Source organism: Gopherus flavomarginatus, chromosome 12 (genome assembly GCF_025201925.1).
Source record: "Gopherus flavomarginatus isolate rGopFla2 chromosome 12, rGopFla2.mat.asm, whole genome shotgun sequence".
NCBI lineage: Eukaryota > Metazoa > Chordata > Testudines > Testudinidae > Gopherus > Gopherus flavomarginatus.
The window spans coordinates 13,498,933-13,514,751 of record NC_066628.1 but is presented as its reverse complement, the minus strand read 5'-3'; the positions used below and the strand labels follow the sequence as shown (position 1 = coordinate 13,514,751).

The 15,819-nt window shown below is 53.9% G+C and overlaps 3 protein-coding genes across 5 annotated transcripts in view; 2 read left to right on the top strand and 1 right to left on the bottom strand.

Annotated features, from left to right (window-relative positions):
- Positions 1 to 15,819, top strand: part of LOC127032795 (zinc finger protein 345-like) — a 181,750-nt gene that overhangs the window by 148,015 nt on the left and 17,916 nt on the right. The gene's annotated exons all lie outside the window — the stretch shown is intronic.
- LOC127032866 (myb/SANT-like DNA-binding domain-containing protein 2) overlaps positions 1 to 15,819 on the bottom strand; it is a 37,775-nt gene that overhangs the window by 12,110 nt on the left and 9,846 nt on the right. For 2 of the 3 annotated variants that reach the window (XR_007768930.1, XM_050920461.1), the window contains exon 3: positions 10,488 to 10,564. The gene's annotated coding sequence lies outside the window, so the exon portion shown is untranslated. Of the gene's footprint in view, positions 1 to 5,352; positions 5,771 to 10,487; positions 10,565 to 15,819 lie in introns of those variants that run through there. The other variant, XR_007768928.1, reaches the window with a different exon arrangement.
- Positions 2,268 to 4,746, top strand: LOC127032796 (acetylcholinesterase-like). Its single transcript, XM_050920397.1, has one exon. The coding sequence runs from the start codon at positions 3,023 to 3,025 to the stop codon at positions 4,652 to 4,654; it is 1,632 nt and encodes a 543-aa protein (XP_050776354.1). The 5' UTR covers positions 2,268 to 3,022; the 3' UTR covers positions 4,655 to 4,746.

Here is a 15,819-nt window from a genome sequence, read left to right as displayed (position 1 = left end):
TGGTGAGTGCTGAGCATCCACTATTTTTTTTTCCATGGATGCTCCAGCCCCAGAGCACCCATGGAGTCAGTGCCCATAGGCAGCAGGTTATATACATTTGCGGTGCCCGGGCTCCAGGAATATTCAGGGCTGGGTGCCCTGCTCCAGCAATATTTGGAGCTGGGTCTCTCCCCCGGCCCTGCCTGGATCGGGCCCGGCCCCCACGGGCCTCCCACCCCACGTCTCTGCCTGGAGCGGGTCCCAGCCCCCGCCTGCCACCCCTCCCCCTGCGTGTCCTCCCCACCGTGCCGCGCCCCTGCCTGACAAAAGCAGCCTGCCTCTCCCCTGCCTGCTTGCCAGTAGAGCGGCTCCCGGTAGAACTGCTGTCTGCTGCCCCAGGTTCCCAGCGCCTGCCCTCCGATAATGGCAAGGTAGGCTCCTTTACCCTGCCCTTCCGCCCTAGCCCTGAGCCTCTCCAACGCCCCAAACCCCTCAACCTCGGCCAGAGCCCTCATCCCTCTGCACCCTAATCCTCTGCCCCAGCCCTCAGCCCCCTCCTGCATCATGAACCTCTCATCCCCAGCCTCAGCCAGAGCCCTCATCCTCCCGCACCCTAATTCTCTGCCCCAGCCCTGAGCCCCCCTGCATCATGAACCCCTCATCCTCAGCCCCACAGCCCTCACCCCACACGCAAACCCTCTGCCCTAGCTGAGCCCCCCCACAGCATGAACCCCCCCATCCTCAGCCCCAACCCTCATCCCTCCGCACCCTAATTCTCTGCCCCAGCTCTGAGCCCCCCCCGCAGCATGAACTCCTCATCCTCAGCCCCACAGCCCTCACCCCACACCCAAACCCTCTGCCCTAGCCGAGCCCCATCCTGCATCATGAACCCCCCATCCTCAGCCCCAACCCTCATCCCTCCGCACTCTAATTCTCTGCCCCAGCCCTGAGCCTCCCTGCATCATGAACCCCTCATCCTCAGCCCCACAGCCCTCACCCCACACCCCAACCCTCTGCCCTAGCCCTGAACCCCCCCACATCATGAACCCCTCATCCTCAGCCCCAACCCTCATCCCTCTGCACCTTGATCCTCTGCCCCAGCTCTGAGCCCCCCCTCGCAGCATGAACCCCTCATCCTCAGCCCTCACCCCACACCCAAACTCTCTGCCCCAGCCCTGAGCCCACCCACAGCATGAACCCCCCATCCTCAGCCCCAACCCTCATCCCTCTGCACCCTAGTTCTCTGCCCCAGCCCTGAGCTCCCCTGCCTCATGAACCCCTCATCCTCAGCCCCACAGCCCTCACCCCACACCCAAACCCTCTGCCCCAGCCCTGAGCGCCCCCTGCAACATGAACTCCTCATCCTCAGTCCCAACCCTCATTCCTCCGCACACTAATTCTCTGCCCCAGCCCTGAGCCCCCCTGCATCATGAACCCCTCATCCTCAGCCCCACAGCCCTCACCCCACACCCCAACCCTCTGCCCTAGCCCTGAGCTCCCCTGCATCATGAACCCCTCATTCTCAGCCCCACAGCCCTCACCCCTGCACTCCCTCCTATCCCCAAACCCCATCCCAGAGCGTGCACCCCCTCCCAGAGCGTGAACCACCTCCCCCTTCCTACACCCCCACCCACAGCCCAGAGCCTGCACACAAACTCCATCCCAAAGCCTGCACCCCTCACCCCCTCCTGCACACCCAGCCCCTGCCCCAGCCCGGAGCCTGCACCCAAACTCCATCCCAAAGCCTGCACTCCTCCTGCACTGTAATCCTCAGCCCAGGACCTGCACCCCAGACCTCCCCTAAAAACCCTGCCCAAAGCCTTAGGCAGGAGGGGGCGGAGTTTGGGAGGGCAGAGTTGGGGAGCGGGTTCTGGGCACCACCAAAATTTCTACAAACTTGCCACCCATGTCGGTGCCTATGGCTATATGCCGAGTGTGCTGGTTCCCAGTATTTAGCATAGCTCCAGCCCACATTGCTTAGTGCTCCCTTGCAGGAATTCAGTGCGCATAGGCGCTGACTCCATGGGTGCTCTGGGGCTGGAGCACCCACAGGGAAAAATTAGCAGGTGCTCTGCACCCACCAGCAGCTAAGCTCCCCGCCCCTCCTCTCCTCATCCCCAAACCCCCTCCCAGAGCGTGCACCACCTCCCCCTTCCCCCAGAGCGTGCACTACCTTCCCCTTCCTACACCCCCACCCACAGCCCAGAGCCTGCACCCACCCCGCACCCACCCCACACCCAAACCCTCTGCCCAGCCCTGAGCCCCCCCTGCATCATGAACCCCTCATCCTCAGCCCTACAGCCCTCACCCCACACCCCAACCCTCTGCCCCAGCCCTGAGCCCCCCCACATCATGAACCTGCTGCCGGTCTGGGGCTCCGTTCACCCAGGCTGGCAGAAGGCTGAGCAGGGGTGGCAGCCAGGACCCTGGCCAGCGTACAAGTAAAAACTGGCATGCATGCTGCAGGTTGTCGACCCCTGACCCAGACCATCCTCCTGTATATCACAGGCCACCAGCACCTTCACATCAGCTTCAATAACTAGGATGGCCAGGTGTCTGGTTTTTGACCAGAAAGTCTACTGACTGGACACCCAAGGTCTGGTTACTGCGGGCAGGGGAGGCAGGAACGTGCTGAATTATCACCTGTGCCAGCCCCTACTCAGCCAGAGCTGCCTCCTACCTGAGTCCAGTGGCTGCAGCTCCTTGCCCTGGCTCTGCAGGTGAGTCCCTCCCAACCACCACAGGAATGGGGGGAGAGAGAAAAAGCAGTGAGCAATGGAGGAAGGGGAAAAGAGGAGCAAATGGGGGGCAGGTCCTCAGAGGGAAAAGGCAGGGCAGAGGAGGTTCTAACACTCCTGCTGGAATGTCCAGTTTTTAAATATTACAAAGTTGACACCCTACATAACTGAAACGAGCCCAGAGTCAAGGAGAGCCACAGGAGACTAGACTGTTATGTGCCACAGGCAGACAAGAGAAGGGGTTTAGGAGCAGCAGTGCTGGAGGCATGATTAAATGAGATACAGCTAGATGATCCAGGCATGCGATGGGGCAGTGTGTCCATCCCATGTCATTCTGGCCCCACACCACCAGCCAGGCTTTATGTCTCCCACCTGGTACTGGCCCAACAAATAACTCCCTGTGGGTGGTTCTTCCCCTTCCAGCTTTTGCCATGCTGGCACTCCTCCCTGCACTGCCCTGCCTGCTGCTGCTCCTCTCCCTGCTAGGCCCTGGCTCTGCCTCCGATGATGGCATTGTGGTGCTCACCAGCAGTGGTCCCGTCCGGGGCAAGCACCTCTTAGTCGGCTCCAGCAGAGTCACTGCCTTCCTGGGCATCCCCTACGCCAAGCCCCCCATGGGGCCCTTGCGCTTCAAGAAGCCAGTTCCCCACAAGCCTTGGAGGCACGTCCTTGAGGCCACCAGCTACGGCAACTCCTGCCCGCAGCAAGTGTTTTCTGGTTATCCTGGCAGTGCCATGTGGCTGCCTACCACACCGCTGTCAGAGGACTGCCTCTTCCTGAACCTCTGGGTACCCCAGCCCCAGCCCCCGGCTCTGGTCCCCATCCTCGTCTGGATCCACAGCGGGGGATTCTTCCTCGGCACAGCCTCCCTTGACGTCTATGATGGGCGCTTCTTAGCCGCCGCTGAGAGCGTCATTGTGGCCTCCATGAACTACCGGCTGGGGGCGCTGGGCTTCCTCTCGCTGCCACCAGCCGCCCCAGGAAATGCCGGCCTGTGGGACCAGCGCCTGGCACTGCGCTGGCTGCAGAAGAATGTAGCTGCTTTTGGTGGGGATCCAGCACGGATGATGCTATTTGGTCAGAGCGCTGGTGGTGCATCGGTTGCCTTCCACCTCCTCTCACCAGGAAGCCGGCACCTCTTTGCCCGGGCTGCGCTGCAGAGCGGAGTTGCTAATGCACCTTGGGCTTCACTGAGTGCAAAGGAGGCCAGGGAGAGAGCCCGGGCACTCGGACGACTGATGGGCTGTGGCAAGGGCAGTGATGGTGCTGTAGTAGACTGTCTGAAGAGGAAAGATTCAGAGGATTTTGTCCGACACGATTTCACCATCACAAGGAACAAGAGGCTGGTTGATTACCCCTTCTTGCCCACGGTGGATGGGGATTTCCTCCCTGATGAGCCACGGCGGCTGCTGGAGGCCGGGCACATCCACACCAAACCCATCCTCACTGGCATCACTGCCAATGAAGGCTCCATGTTTCTGATGTTCGGCGCTCCCGGATTCAGCCTGGAGAATGACAGCCTAATCAGCTGGGAGGAGCTGGTGGAGGGGGTAAGGTTCATGGTGCCAGGATTGCCAAATATCTCCATCCAGGCAGCAGTGCTGAGGTACAGCCAAGAGGGGAAGGGGCGCGGCCTGGCGCAGCACCGCTGGGCCATTAACCAAGCTGCCAGCGACTACCTTTTCTTGTGCCCCATGACTGAGCTGGCTGGGCAGCTGGCGAAGGCTGGGACCCCCGTGTATGTCTACTTCTTTGCACACCGCTCTTCCGGCTCACTTTGGCCCCACTGGATGGGGGCGGTGCACACCACCGAGCTACTCTATCTCTTCGGGACCCTGGCATCCGAGGCAGGAGCCAACCACACACACACGGAGGCTGAGGCGGCACTCAGCCGTAGGGTGATGCGGTACTGGGCGGAGTTTGCCAGAAGTGGGTAAGGCATAACATGGCATCCTCCCCTCCCCCTCTTCATAGTCACCTGCCCCCCAATGCCCCTCCCTTGCCCTTACATGTTTGCTTGCCCCTTTTTTCCCCTGTGCCCACATTAATCTGCTCCCATCACTGTCCCTCCCTGCTCTCTGACAGCACAGTCATCCTCCCAGAGGACAGCCTGGCTTCCATCCCATTAGCAACTCTGGGAACCAGTGGCCGTCTTTACTAGAGTCAGCCTCAGTGCACAGTCATGAAGGCAAGAAGCGGTCTTCATAATGGAGGGAATCCTGAGGTTTTGAGTCCCAGAGGATAAATGGGACCTGGTATCCATTTTAACTGAGGGCATCCTGTGGTTTCAACTCTACTAAGTCCAATGGAAGATGGTGGCCATTTGACTAAGGGGAATCTTGTCACTTCAGCCCCATTGAGAGCAGAAGAGGGTGGCCATATTGAAAAGACAAAATTTTGGTCATTGGCTCCTGAGCGGCCTGGGACCATAAGAAATGTTAAAAAATAAGGATGCCCTTGGTCCAAGATGCTAGCCAAAATTTGGGCCTTGCTGAGTTGTTTATGGTAGGAGGAAAAGTTGACTGTATGAGTTAGGGTGACCAGATGTCCTGATTTTATAGGGACAGTCCCAATTTTGGGGTCTTTTTCTTATATCAGCTCCTATAACCCCCCCCCCCACACACACACACACACCTGTCCTGATTTTTCACACTTGCTGTCTCATCACCCTAGTATGAGTTGGGTATTTCTTTAGTGGAATCCTGTTGATTTACAAAGCATGTGTGCAAAGTCCTAGTGCCTGAACACAGCAGGAACAGATAACAGAGTTTCCTCTTTCACAATATCCAAGTGTGCATCTCCAGCCAGTTCTGTGCCTGAAGAAGCTCAGACTCTGCTCCCTCTCAGGGCCATGCTACCAGCCTCTTCTCTGGCTTTATGGTCCTGTCTGCTTCTAACACACCCTGATCTGATCCACCAATTAATACCCCAGCTCCTGAGTTTGCAGTCAGTCCAAGGGAAACTCCTCTTATTCTCCCAGCGTTAGTGCTCCATTCAGGTCTTCATATGTGGTCCAGTGCCTCCAGCGGTGGCTTCTGTTGTTTCAGCTATCTCTAAACAAAAGGACATGTAATGGCTTCCTCACTTAACTTGAATGGAAGATGGCTAGCATACACACCAGCTTCACTGAGGTCTGTGATGGCCCATAGATCAGACACAGGCTAGCATGCCCTCAGCATTGTGTGTGTGTGTGTGTGTGTGTGTGTGTGTGTGTGTGTGTGTGTGTGTGTGTGTGTGTGTGTGTGTGTGTGTGTGTGTGTGTGGAGAGAGAGACACACACACACTCTGGTATGGGGATAAACTGCCCCACATCCCCCTGTGTTTGAGACCCCTAGCAGCTCAGGTATATTTCCTTTCCTCTCTCCTGACCTGGCTGGCTACATTCTTGCCCTAGGAGTCCCACAGGGACAGACAGGAGCAAGGGGCACTGGCCTCTCTATAACAACACAGAGAAGAACTTCTTCCACATCAGCAAGAATGAGTCTCAGGTCAAAGGGCCATTGCCCACGCGGCACTGCAGCTTCTGGGCACGTCTTGAGAGGATCTCCGGACCCAAGGGTAAGCGATGGTGCAGGGAAGGGGAAAGGCATCAGCTTCACTCACTGGGGAGTGAAGGAGAAGGAACCCTGAGCTGCCTGGTGAGGAGCTCTGAGGTCCAGGAGGGATGGGATGGGCAGGCCATAAGGACAATGAAGAGTTGGGGAAGAATAAAATGCAGTAACTTCTTGGGGAGGGAGGGGGCAGGTATAGCAGCTGTTTAGCAGCCACCCAGCCAACACTGTACAGCTGTTCAGGATAAGAGGTGATGGGGAATCTCCTATTCAGCTGAAAACACCTGGAGGGGAGGAGGGAGAGCTTAGAGGGCAGGCAGAATGCAATCTACAGCTGGTCAAACAAAAGGTCAGGAAAAATAATCAACTTTTGTGGGAATTTTTTTATTAAGTTTTTAATTTTCCAAAATTGTTCTAAATGTAGTATTTCAGGGAGGAAAATCCTGAATTTTTCTAAACATTTTTTTTGGGAAAAATTCCATTTTGAATAATATGTTTGCCCACATTTTGACCATTTCTCTCTCTTTCCAAGTGGAAAAGGACAGTGTGTCTGTGTTTGGTGGGGAAATAGCCCTTTTAATTTGCCTATTTTAAATGCCCTACAGAAGAATTTTTTAAAAAAATCCGATTTAAAATACAGAATCACAATACTATTTGAAGTCTAAATGAAAATGTGTTTAGTTTTGAAATGGTGATTCATAATTACACAGATGAAAGTTGTCATGCGGTTTCATCTAGGACAGAGGTTCTCAACCTTTTTCTTTCTGGGCCTCCCCCCACCACCGCCCCCGCCCTGCTATAAAAACTCCATGGCCCAGCTATGCCACAACAATTGCTTTTCTGCATATAAAAGCCAGGACCGGCTTTGGGGTTAGCAAGCAGAGCAATTGCCCAGGGCTCCACATCACAGGGGGTCCCTGTGAAGCTAAGTTGCTCGTGCTTTGGCTTCAGCCCTGGGTAGTGGGACTTGGTGGCCCACACTCCAGTCTCGTGTTTGGACTGGGATTTGGAATGGGGTTTGGAATGGGTCTCATATGAGGGGAGATTAGAGAGGCTAGGACTCTTCAGCTTGGAAAAGAGGAAACTAAGGAGGGATGTAATAGAGGTATATAAAATCATGAGTGATGTGGAGAAAGTGGATAAGGAAAAGTTATTTACTTATTCCATAATACAAGAACTAGGGGTCACTAAATGAAATTAATAGGTAGCAGGTTTAAAACAAATAAAAGGAGGTTCTTCACTCAGCACACAGTCAACTTGTGGAACTCCTTACCTGAGGAGGTTGTGAAGGCTGGGACTATAACAGCGTTTAAAAGAGAACTAGATAAATTCATGGTGGCTAAGTCCATTAATGGCTATTAGCCAGGATGGGTAAGGAATGGTGTCCCTAGCCTCTGTTTGTCAGAGGGTGGAGATGGATGGCAGGAGAGAGATCACTTGATCATTACCTGTTAGGTTCACTCCCTCTGGGGCACCTGACATTGGCCGTGGACAGGATACTGGGCTGGATGGACCTTTGGTCTGACCCGGTACGGCCGTTCTTATGTTCTTATGTGTGGCAGGACTTTGGCTTTCTGCCCTGGGCCCTAGTGAGTTTAACGCTGGCCATGCTTCGTGGACCCCTGAAACCTGCTTGTGCTCCTCCCGGGCCCCTGGACCCCTGGATGAGAACCACTGGTTTAGAAAATCCCCATGGAAAGGTTAAAGTTTTGAAAGCTTTTGTTTGTTTCTTTTCCTCCTGAATGGGGAAAATCCCATTTTTCTGACTGTCTGTAATGGAATCAATAGAGCTGTGATATGCCCTGGTGAACGGGAAAGTGACAGAGGATCTCTGCTCATCCTGACTGGTTTAATGCCCCCTGTGAAACATGGGAACTACGGCAGCACAGCACCCTCTTACACCAGTGGCTTCTGCACGGCCTCTGAGAGGAGAACACCCCTATCCACTCCTCGTCCATCCCACCATCCTGCACCACTTGGCCTTTTCTCTCCCATCCATGTACTTTGCAGATCCAAGCCCCACCTTCCTTGTATTCACAGCCCTTTGCTGCTATTAACAAACTTGCTTTGTGTTGTGCAGGCCAACAGATCCCCGGGGCCTAGGGGGCGAATGGAAACCATAACAAAGACATTCTCACATGAGGGGAATCTCACTGTCCAGCTGGGTGAAGGAGTCTTGCGGCAGGACAGAGGATGACAGCACCACCCCCACATCTGTCTATTCTCAGACCCCCCCCCCCGCCAAATCCATGCTCTGCAGACCTCATTCCTAGGTACATCTGGAGAGCACCCAGCCCTCTCAGCTCCCAAATCACCTGCTTCTGTCAAAGAGAGATATTACTGCTCCCTTTGAGGGAGCAGTAATAACTCTCTTATCCTCTCTATGGGGCCCATGATCATCCCCACTGGGCCAGGCTCTCATATGTCCCAGACTGCTTCCACGCCTGGGCTCCAGCCCCAAGAGGGGTCAAATCCTTTCTCACACTGATTCAGCAAATTGCACCCCAAAGAACTGCCATCCATCCCCCATCCACCACACACACCTCTGGGATCATGATTCCCCCCCTCCACACACACACACGCACACTCACTCTGCTGCTGATTGGTTCATTAACAAGGACCATGACAACGAACTGGCCAACGATCCAAAGCTTTCTGTTGAATCCCAAGTGGATTAAATAATTTTCAGCGTGGAGCTACTATCCTTCCATGTGACACCTTTTCTAGCTCGGGGTGGGGTGGAGATATGGGAGCACACAAGGGTTGGGGGAAGCTGAGATAGATGCTGCTGCTGGGGTTTGACTGGGCATGTTACAGAGCCTAGAGACTGCTTAAACCATGAACAATCTGGATCCACTCCCATCAAGAACTAGGAACAGAACCCAGGTGTCCTGATTCTCAGCTACCTCTGCTCTAAACACTAGACACCACTTTCCTCCCAGAGCTGGGAGCAGAACACAGGAGCCCTGACTCCCAGGCCCCACTGCTCGAACTTCTAGACATCACTCCTCTCCCAGAGCTGGTGATAGCACCCAGGAGTCCTGACTCCCAGCCCTCCCATTCTAACCACTAGATCCCTCTCCCCGAACCAGACATGATTGGGGATCTCAGTGCAAGCCTTAAAAGGCCCTTCATTCTCAAATTGCCTGTGCTGTAAACATGAAAAAATAAGCTGGTCATACATAGGGCTTTTGTGTGTGACGCACACACTCTGATTTGACCAAATTCAATTAGCCAGCCTGTGGCAAAGCCAGGGAATGAGACCTCAATGGGGAGCCTCCTGACCATTTGTTTTTAAACAAAGCAATCTTCCTAGAATGGAGCAGAATGAGCAAAGGTTATTAATGTATGTATGTATTTACTGACTACATTTCTGTAATTGCTTCTGATCAATTATGGCCATGCCCAAGTAGATCAATACCGTTTGTGCTGTTATGGATATATGGACCTATTATGGCAGCAATCACCAGGTGGCACTATAGCACAAGCTTAAAAGTTCTTTTTCTCAAAGTATGGGCACTGTTCAGTTTTTGAAGATGTTAATTTTGCAATGCAGATTCTGTTTGGGGAGCTGGGGCTGTGGCAAACAGCAAGGGAATTTAGAGTAGATTTAAGTCAAGTTTGGGGGCAGAGGTGCTTCTCACAAACCAGGAATTATTGTTGGGCTGAGATTTTTAAAAGGCAGGTTTGCCTGCATCCCATTTATGACCACCTCTGTTCAAGGACAGGTGGGTATAGTGTAAATATACAACTCACAATAGAACATACCCTGACTCTGTGCCATCGATTTCTCCTTCAAAGCAAGGCTCTGACATCTGCTACGGCTTGGCAAAGGGGGCTACAGTATTTAGTCAATAAATAAGATAGCTATTATCATTACTTATATCAATATTTAGCTACCGTTCAGCCACAGCTTCAAATGAAAGTTGCAGGTCTGGAAATCAGGATCAAGGTGTATCAAGCTGGGGACTCAAGAAAAGTGGCAGCCTGAAATAACCACACCTTCTGCAGCCCGTGTAGGGTCAAACACTGCTAGAGGCATAGATTACTCCCATCTTGTGTGTAATTCCTTATCCTAGAGGACAGAGATGGGGGAATTCACCTTACCACACCCTGCACATGCAAAAGCATCCAATGGGTCCCCTAAAAATCAGCCCCTAGATTCAACTTGCCACCCCATCCTCTCCTCTCAGCGTTTTCTGTCCTAGGAAAAACCCACCAGCAGCTCCCTGTTTGATAATCCCCTTCTTGATCCATCTCGACTGCCGCTCTTTAACTTCCAGGGGCTGGGATGATCTGGAACAAAAGGTGGATGTTACACTGCAGCTAGTCAAGGTGAGAAAGACAATTGGGAAGGTTTCAGAAGGAGCTTTAGTCCATTTCACACCGATTCCCCCCAGGCTCTTTCCCTGCAGACAGTCACTGATGCTACACCAGGGCTACTCCCACAGAGACACCCCTTCTCCCCTCAGCCAAATGCTAGCAAGGAGCAAAATCAAAGGATCTGCTCTGGAGATTCCCCGATACCATCCCCAGGGCAGCACTTTCTACAGTTTTGACAGGAAGATCTGAAGGTCCCGGCTTTGGCTGTTGCTGCTCCCACTGGCTGGCTCCTCGCTGCATTTCTGCTCTAGAACTTGACTTTGTGGTTATTACCGAGCTGCCACACCCCACCCTAGAGGTGGCTGTTTTTTAGCACTGGGTGAGCAATCGCTGTGCAGTGTGACCGTTATCCAGCAGCCTGGTGGTGTCTGTGTTTCAGTGATCATCACAGCCTGGCATTCCTGAAAACCACAGCTTGTTTTCCAAACAGGGTCTCTGCTTTTCTGGTCACTAACCCTGCTCTGGATTCCCACGGGGCTGGCCCTTATCCCCCTGTCCTGTGTGTACAGAGCCCAGCAAGGGGATAAATAAACCTCAACTAGCTGCTGTGCTGGGTGTCAGAGGCATGCCGTATCCCCTGTTCACCAGTGACAGCAGCCAAACCCATTCCTGGGTGAGGTACATCTGTGCATCCCTCCATCTTAGATATGGCTCAGTAGGCTCTACCTCTCACCAGGGCCAAAACCCACCTCCCTTTGCTAGGTGACAACTCCCCTTAAACTTCTTCCATACATTTCCTCCTCCCCACAGGAAACCTCACTCACTACTGCTCCAGAGATGGGACTAGAACCCAGGAGTCCTGGTTCCCAACCCCCCTCAATCCTATTCCCCTGTCAGAGCTAGTATGAGAACCCAGGAGTCCTGGTTCCTAATCCCCCTCGAGCCCATTGACTTGCCAGAGAACCCAGGAGTCCTGGCTCCCAGCCCCCTGCTGACACATACCCACTCTCCTCCCAGAGATGGGACTAGAACCCAGGAGTCCTGGCTCCTGTGCCATGTGGGGGAGGGAGCTCAGTCTCTCTGGTTTCTCTCCAGGAGAGCTGAGTGGTTAGGTTGAGGGGGCACCTGCCCCACTAGGAGCCGAGCTGTGAGCGCAGCAGAAAGCCAGAGTCCGCAGGGGGCATGTTCAGGGGAGCTGGGAGGACAAAGGGAACACTTCTGCCTGCTCGGGGCCCTGCCAGGGCTGAGAAACATGCGGGCGCGAGGAAGGCTATGGTTGGGATACTGGATCAGCTCAGGAGTGGGGGAATTCGCAGGGACAGAGATTTCGGCACCTTAGGGCCCATTTCCCATCCCCCCAACCTGGGGCTGGAGCAGAGCCAGCATCCCATAGAGGGAGCCCTGGGCTGCATTAACGGGGGGGGGGGGGAGGTGGTCCTGTGGCACCTGGGAGGAGGCAGCAGTGGGGAGGGGCAGATGACTGGCGGTTGTGAGGCGCTGGGGTGTGGCACACTGGGGCTGGACAGGCTCCATTGGGGTCTTTTGCTCTTCATTTCTCCTCCTGTGGGCCTGCCAGGCTGGCAGAACTTGGTGCTCGGGACCTGGAGCCACAAAGGGACTTAGGCCTTGTAACGCTGAATGTTGCAACACTGAACGTTTTCAAAGGTGGATTAAGGTTTTGTGTGGCCCTGGGCCAAAGCAAGTGGAGGTCTCCCTCCTGCCTGCAGTCCCACCCCCGTTCGACCCCTTCAGTCTGCAGCCCACCCCTGTTCCACCCATGGTCCCATCCCATGCCATCCCCCCACCACTGTGGTCCCCCATTTGCTCCTTTCTGCCCACCCACTGCAGCCCCAAGACCGGAGAACTCTGTCCCCCTCCCTCCTCCGCCAGAGCTCCTCCAGTCCCGGGGCTACAGTTGGGGCCCGAGTGCAGGGGTTTCCCCCACTGCCCTGTGCTTCTGCCAGGGTGCAGGGGATTCCCCTGCCCACTTGGCACTGCTGCCGGGGAGCGGAGCAGGGTCAGGGCACAGGGGGATCCCCCGCCCTGCCCCACCCAGCACTGCTGCTGGATAGTGGAGCAGGATCAGGGCACGAGAGCTTCCCCCTCCCTGCACAACACTTGTCTGCTGCGGGTGAGGCGTCCATTTTTCCGGTGGCCCCTAATTGGCCGGGGCCTCTGGGCAGAGGCCCTGTGGGCCCATTGGTTAATCTGCCACTGCTTTTAGCCACCTTGAAAATCACTGGAACAATACTGGGATCCACACAGCTTGAGTGAGCTACCTCAGCTCCACCCCCCCGCCTCCCGCCCTGCCCAATGCGTGGGGAGAGAGAAGGGTCTTAGACTGGGATCCACAAAAGCCGGCACGCGCGTGGGGAGAAGAGAGCCCCTCAGACAGTCAGTGGGAGAAGCCAATGCAGGGTGCATGTCCCAAGTTCCTCTCATGGAGTTGGGCACCTAGCTCTGATTGATCCATGGACGGCCCCTCTCCTGGAGTCGGTGGCTTAGGCACCTACATTGTTTCTTGTGAGAATGAGGCAGGAGCCTGCCTCACTCCATGCAAAACAAAACAAACAGCCATGGAGAAGGTGGCAGTGCCCACACAACTAACTTTTAACCCAGTAGCTAGAGCACTTACCTGAGGTGCTGGAGACCCAGATTCAAGACCCACCCCCTTCTGCCTCAGAGGGAGAAAGGCTGCCACCAGCACAGTCTGTCATGAGAGCAGCCTAACCACCAAGCTATGGGACAGGCTGATAGAGGAAAGGTGAGGACTAGCTCCTAGCACAGAGGTGGCCAAACTGCGGCTTGTGAGCCACGTGCAGCTCTTTTATAGTTAAAGTGCGGCTCCTGGAGCCCACCATAAGAATGGCCATCATTGGGTCAGACCAATGGTCCATCTCGCCCAGTATGCTGTCTTCCGACAGTGGCCAATGCCAGGTGCCCCAGAGGGAATGAACAGAACAGGTAAATCATCCAGTGATCCATCCCGTCACCCATTCCCAGCTTCTGGAAAACAGAGGCTACAGACACCATCCCTGCCCATCCTGGCTAATGGGGGATGCCCCCCATTCTCTGCCTAACAGGCAGGGAGGAGAACTTGGGGCTTCTGCCCTCTGGCAGGGCTCAGGGCTTCAGCCCCACGGGGTACTCCTGCTGGAGCCCTGAGCCTTGGCAGGTGCCTGCCATGGGGCAGACGCCCTGTGCCCTGACAGGGGAGCCCCACAGAGCTGAAGCCCCAAGCCCCAGCAGGCAAGCCCGGCTCTTGAGGTTATAAAGATTATTGCGTGCAGCTCAGAGGGTCAGTAGGTTTGGCCACCCCCATCCTAGTACATGGCACCTGTGACGGGTTGGATCACAGAAACCCCCTGGGAGCTGCCACCTGATGTGCCAAGACTACCTCTGCTCCTGTTTTCCCTGCCAGCTTAGGACTCCAGCACCCTGTCTTGCTGAGCCAGACACTCCCGTCTGCTCCAACAAAGACCCAAGGTCTGAATTACTTGCCCCAAAGCTGCAGGTTTACCTGAAAACAGTCCACAGAAGTGTGCTTGTCTGTAGCATTCAGGTGCCCAACTCATCATGGGGTCTAAACCCAAATAAATCCATTTTACTCTGTATAAAGCTTATGCAGGGTAAACTCCTGAATTGTTCACCCTCTATAACACAGATAGAGAGAGATGCACAGTTGTTTGCTCCCTCAGGAATTAATGCATACTCTGAGATAATTAATAAGTAAAAAGTGATTTTATTAAATACAGAAAGTAGGATTTAAGTGATTCCAAGTAGTAACAGACAGAACAAAGTAAGTCACCAAGCAAAATAAAATAAAATGTGCAAATCTATGTCTAATCAAACTAAATACAGATAAGATCCTCACCAGTTCCAGAATGCTCCTTTTTACAGACTAATCTCCTTTTAGCCTGGGTTCAGCAATTGCTCACACCCCCTGTAGTTACTATCCTTTGTTCCAGTTTCCTTCAAGTATCCTGGAGGGTGGAGAGGCTCCTTCTTTTGCCAGCCAAAGACAAAATGGAGGGGTCTCTCTTGGGTTTAAATAGACTTTCTCTTGTGGGTGGAGACCTCCCTCCGCACTCCTATGCAAATCCAGCTCCAAGATGGGAGTTCTGGAGTCACCCGGGCAAGTCACATGTCCATGCATGACTCACAGTCTTTACAGGCAGAAGCCATTGTCCACATGGTATCAGGGCCGCTCAGAGGATTCAGGGGGCCTGAGGCAAAGCGAGGCAGCTGTGGCACTTGTACTCACCAGGCGGCGGTCAGGGTCTTCGGTGGCATTTCGGCTGCGGTGGCCCTTTAGTCACTCCACGTCTTCAGAAGCACTGAAGGGCCCCCGCCGACATAATGCAGCCGAAGACCCAGACCGCTGCTGGGCCAGAGCTCGTGGGGCCCCTGCAGGGCGTGGGGCAAATTGCCCCACTTGTCCCCCTCCCCCGGGCAGCCATGCATGGTATCTTGTATGTCTTTAGGAAGACTTTTTATGTGGATTGGAGCATTCCAAGATGCATTGTTTCCCAAGAGCTTCCTGATCAGCTACTTAACCTTGCAAATTCCTTCCTAAAGAAGCTGACCAAATGCCTCACAAAGCTTACTTAGAAATCAAGCCAGTATACAGCCAATATTCTTAACCTCAATTACAAAATGATATATGTGTACAAATAAGATGAATAGATACAGCAGACCATCACTTATACAGAGATATGTTACATGGCACAAGCAGCACAAAACATATTCCAGTTATGTCATACTTCCATAAAGCCTTATGGGAGGTACCATCACAGCACCACTTTAACAAGCCACTGGGGACATCCAGAGCTGGGAGCCACTGTGTTACCCCTCAGCCTCAGCAAAAGTGAGTTTTGTTGGAGGTTAGATGGTGTGTCAGCTCCCTGCCACACACCTCTGTTTTCCTCACCAGCAAACTGTTCAGCACTCTTCCAACCCAACCCTCGCTAACAACTGGTGAACTCCAGCCCCCGAGTGCCTCCGAGATGGTTCTCTGAAATGCACAGCCCCTATCACTGTACATTCACAGAAGATATTAAGTTCAGTTCTCTGTTAAAGAGTCAGTACTTTACAGCTTGTTAACTGAACTAGGGTAAATACACCCTTCCCTTGAAACACAGCCCTGAGTTGCTTTGTAGTGAAAATAAAACAAATGTATTAAACGAAAGTCATAGCTTAAGGGCATGGCTACACTTGCAGATGTGGAG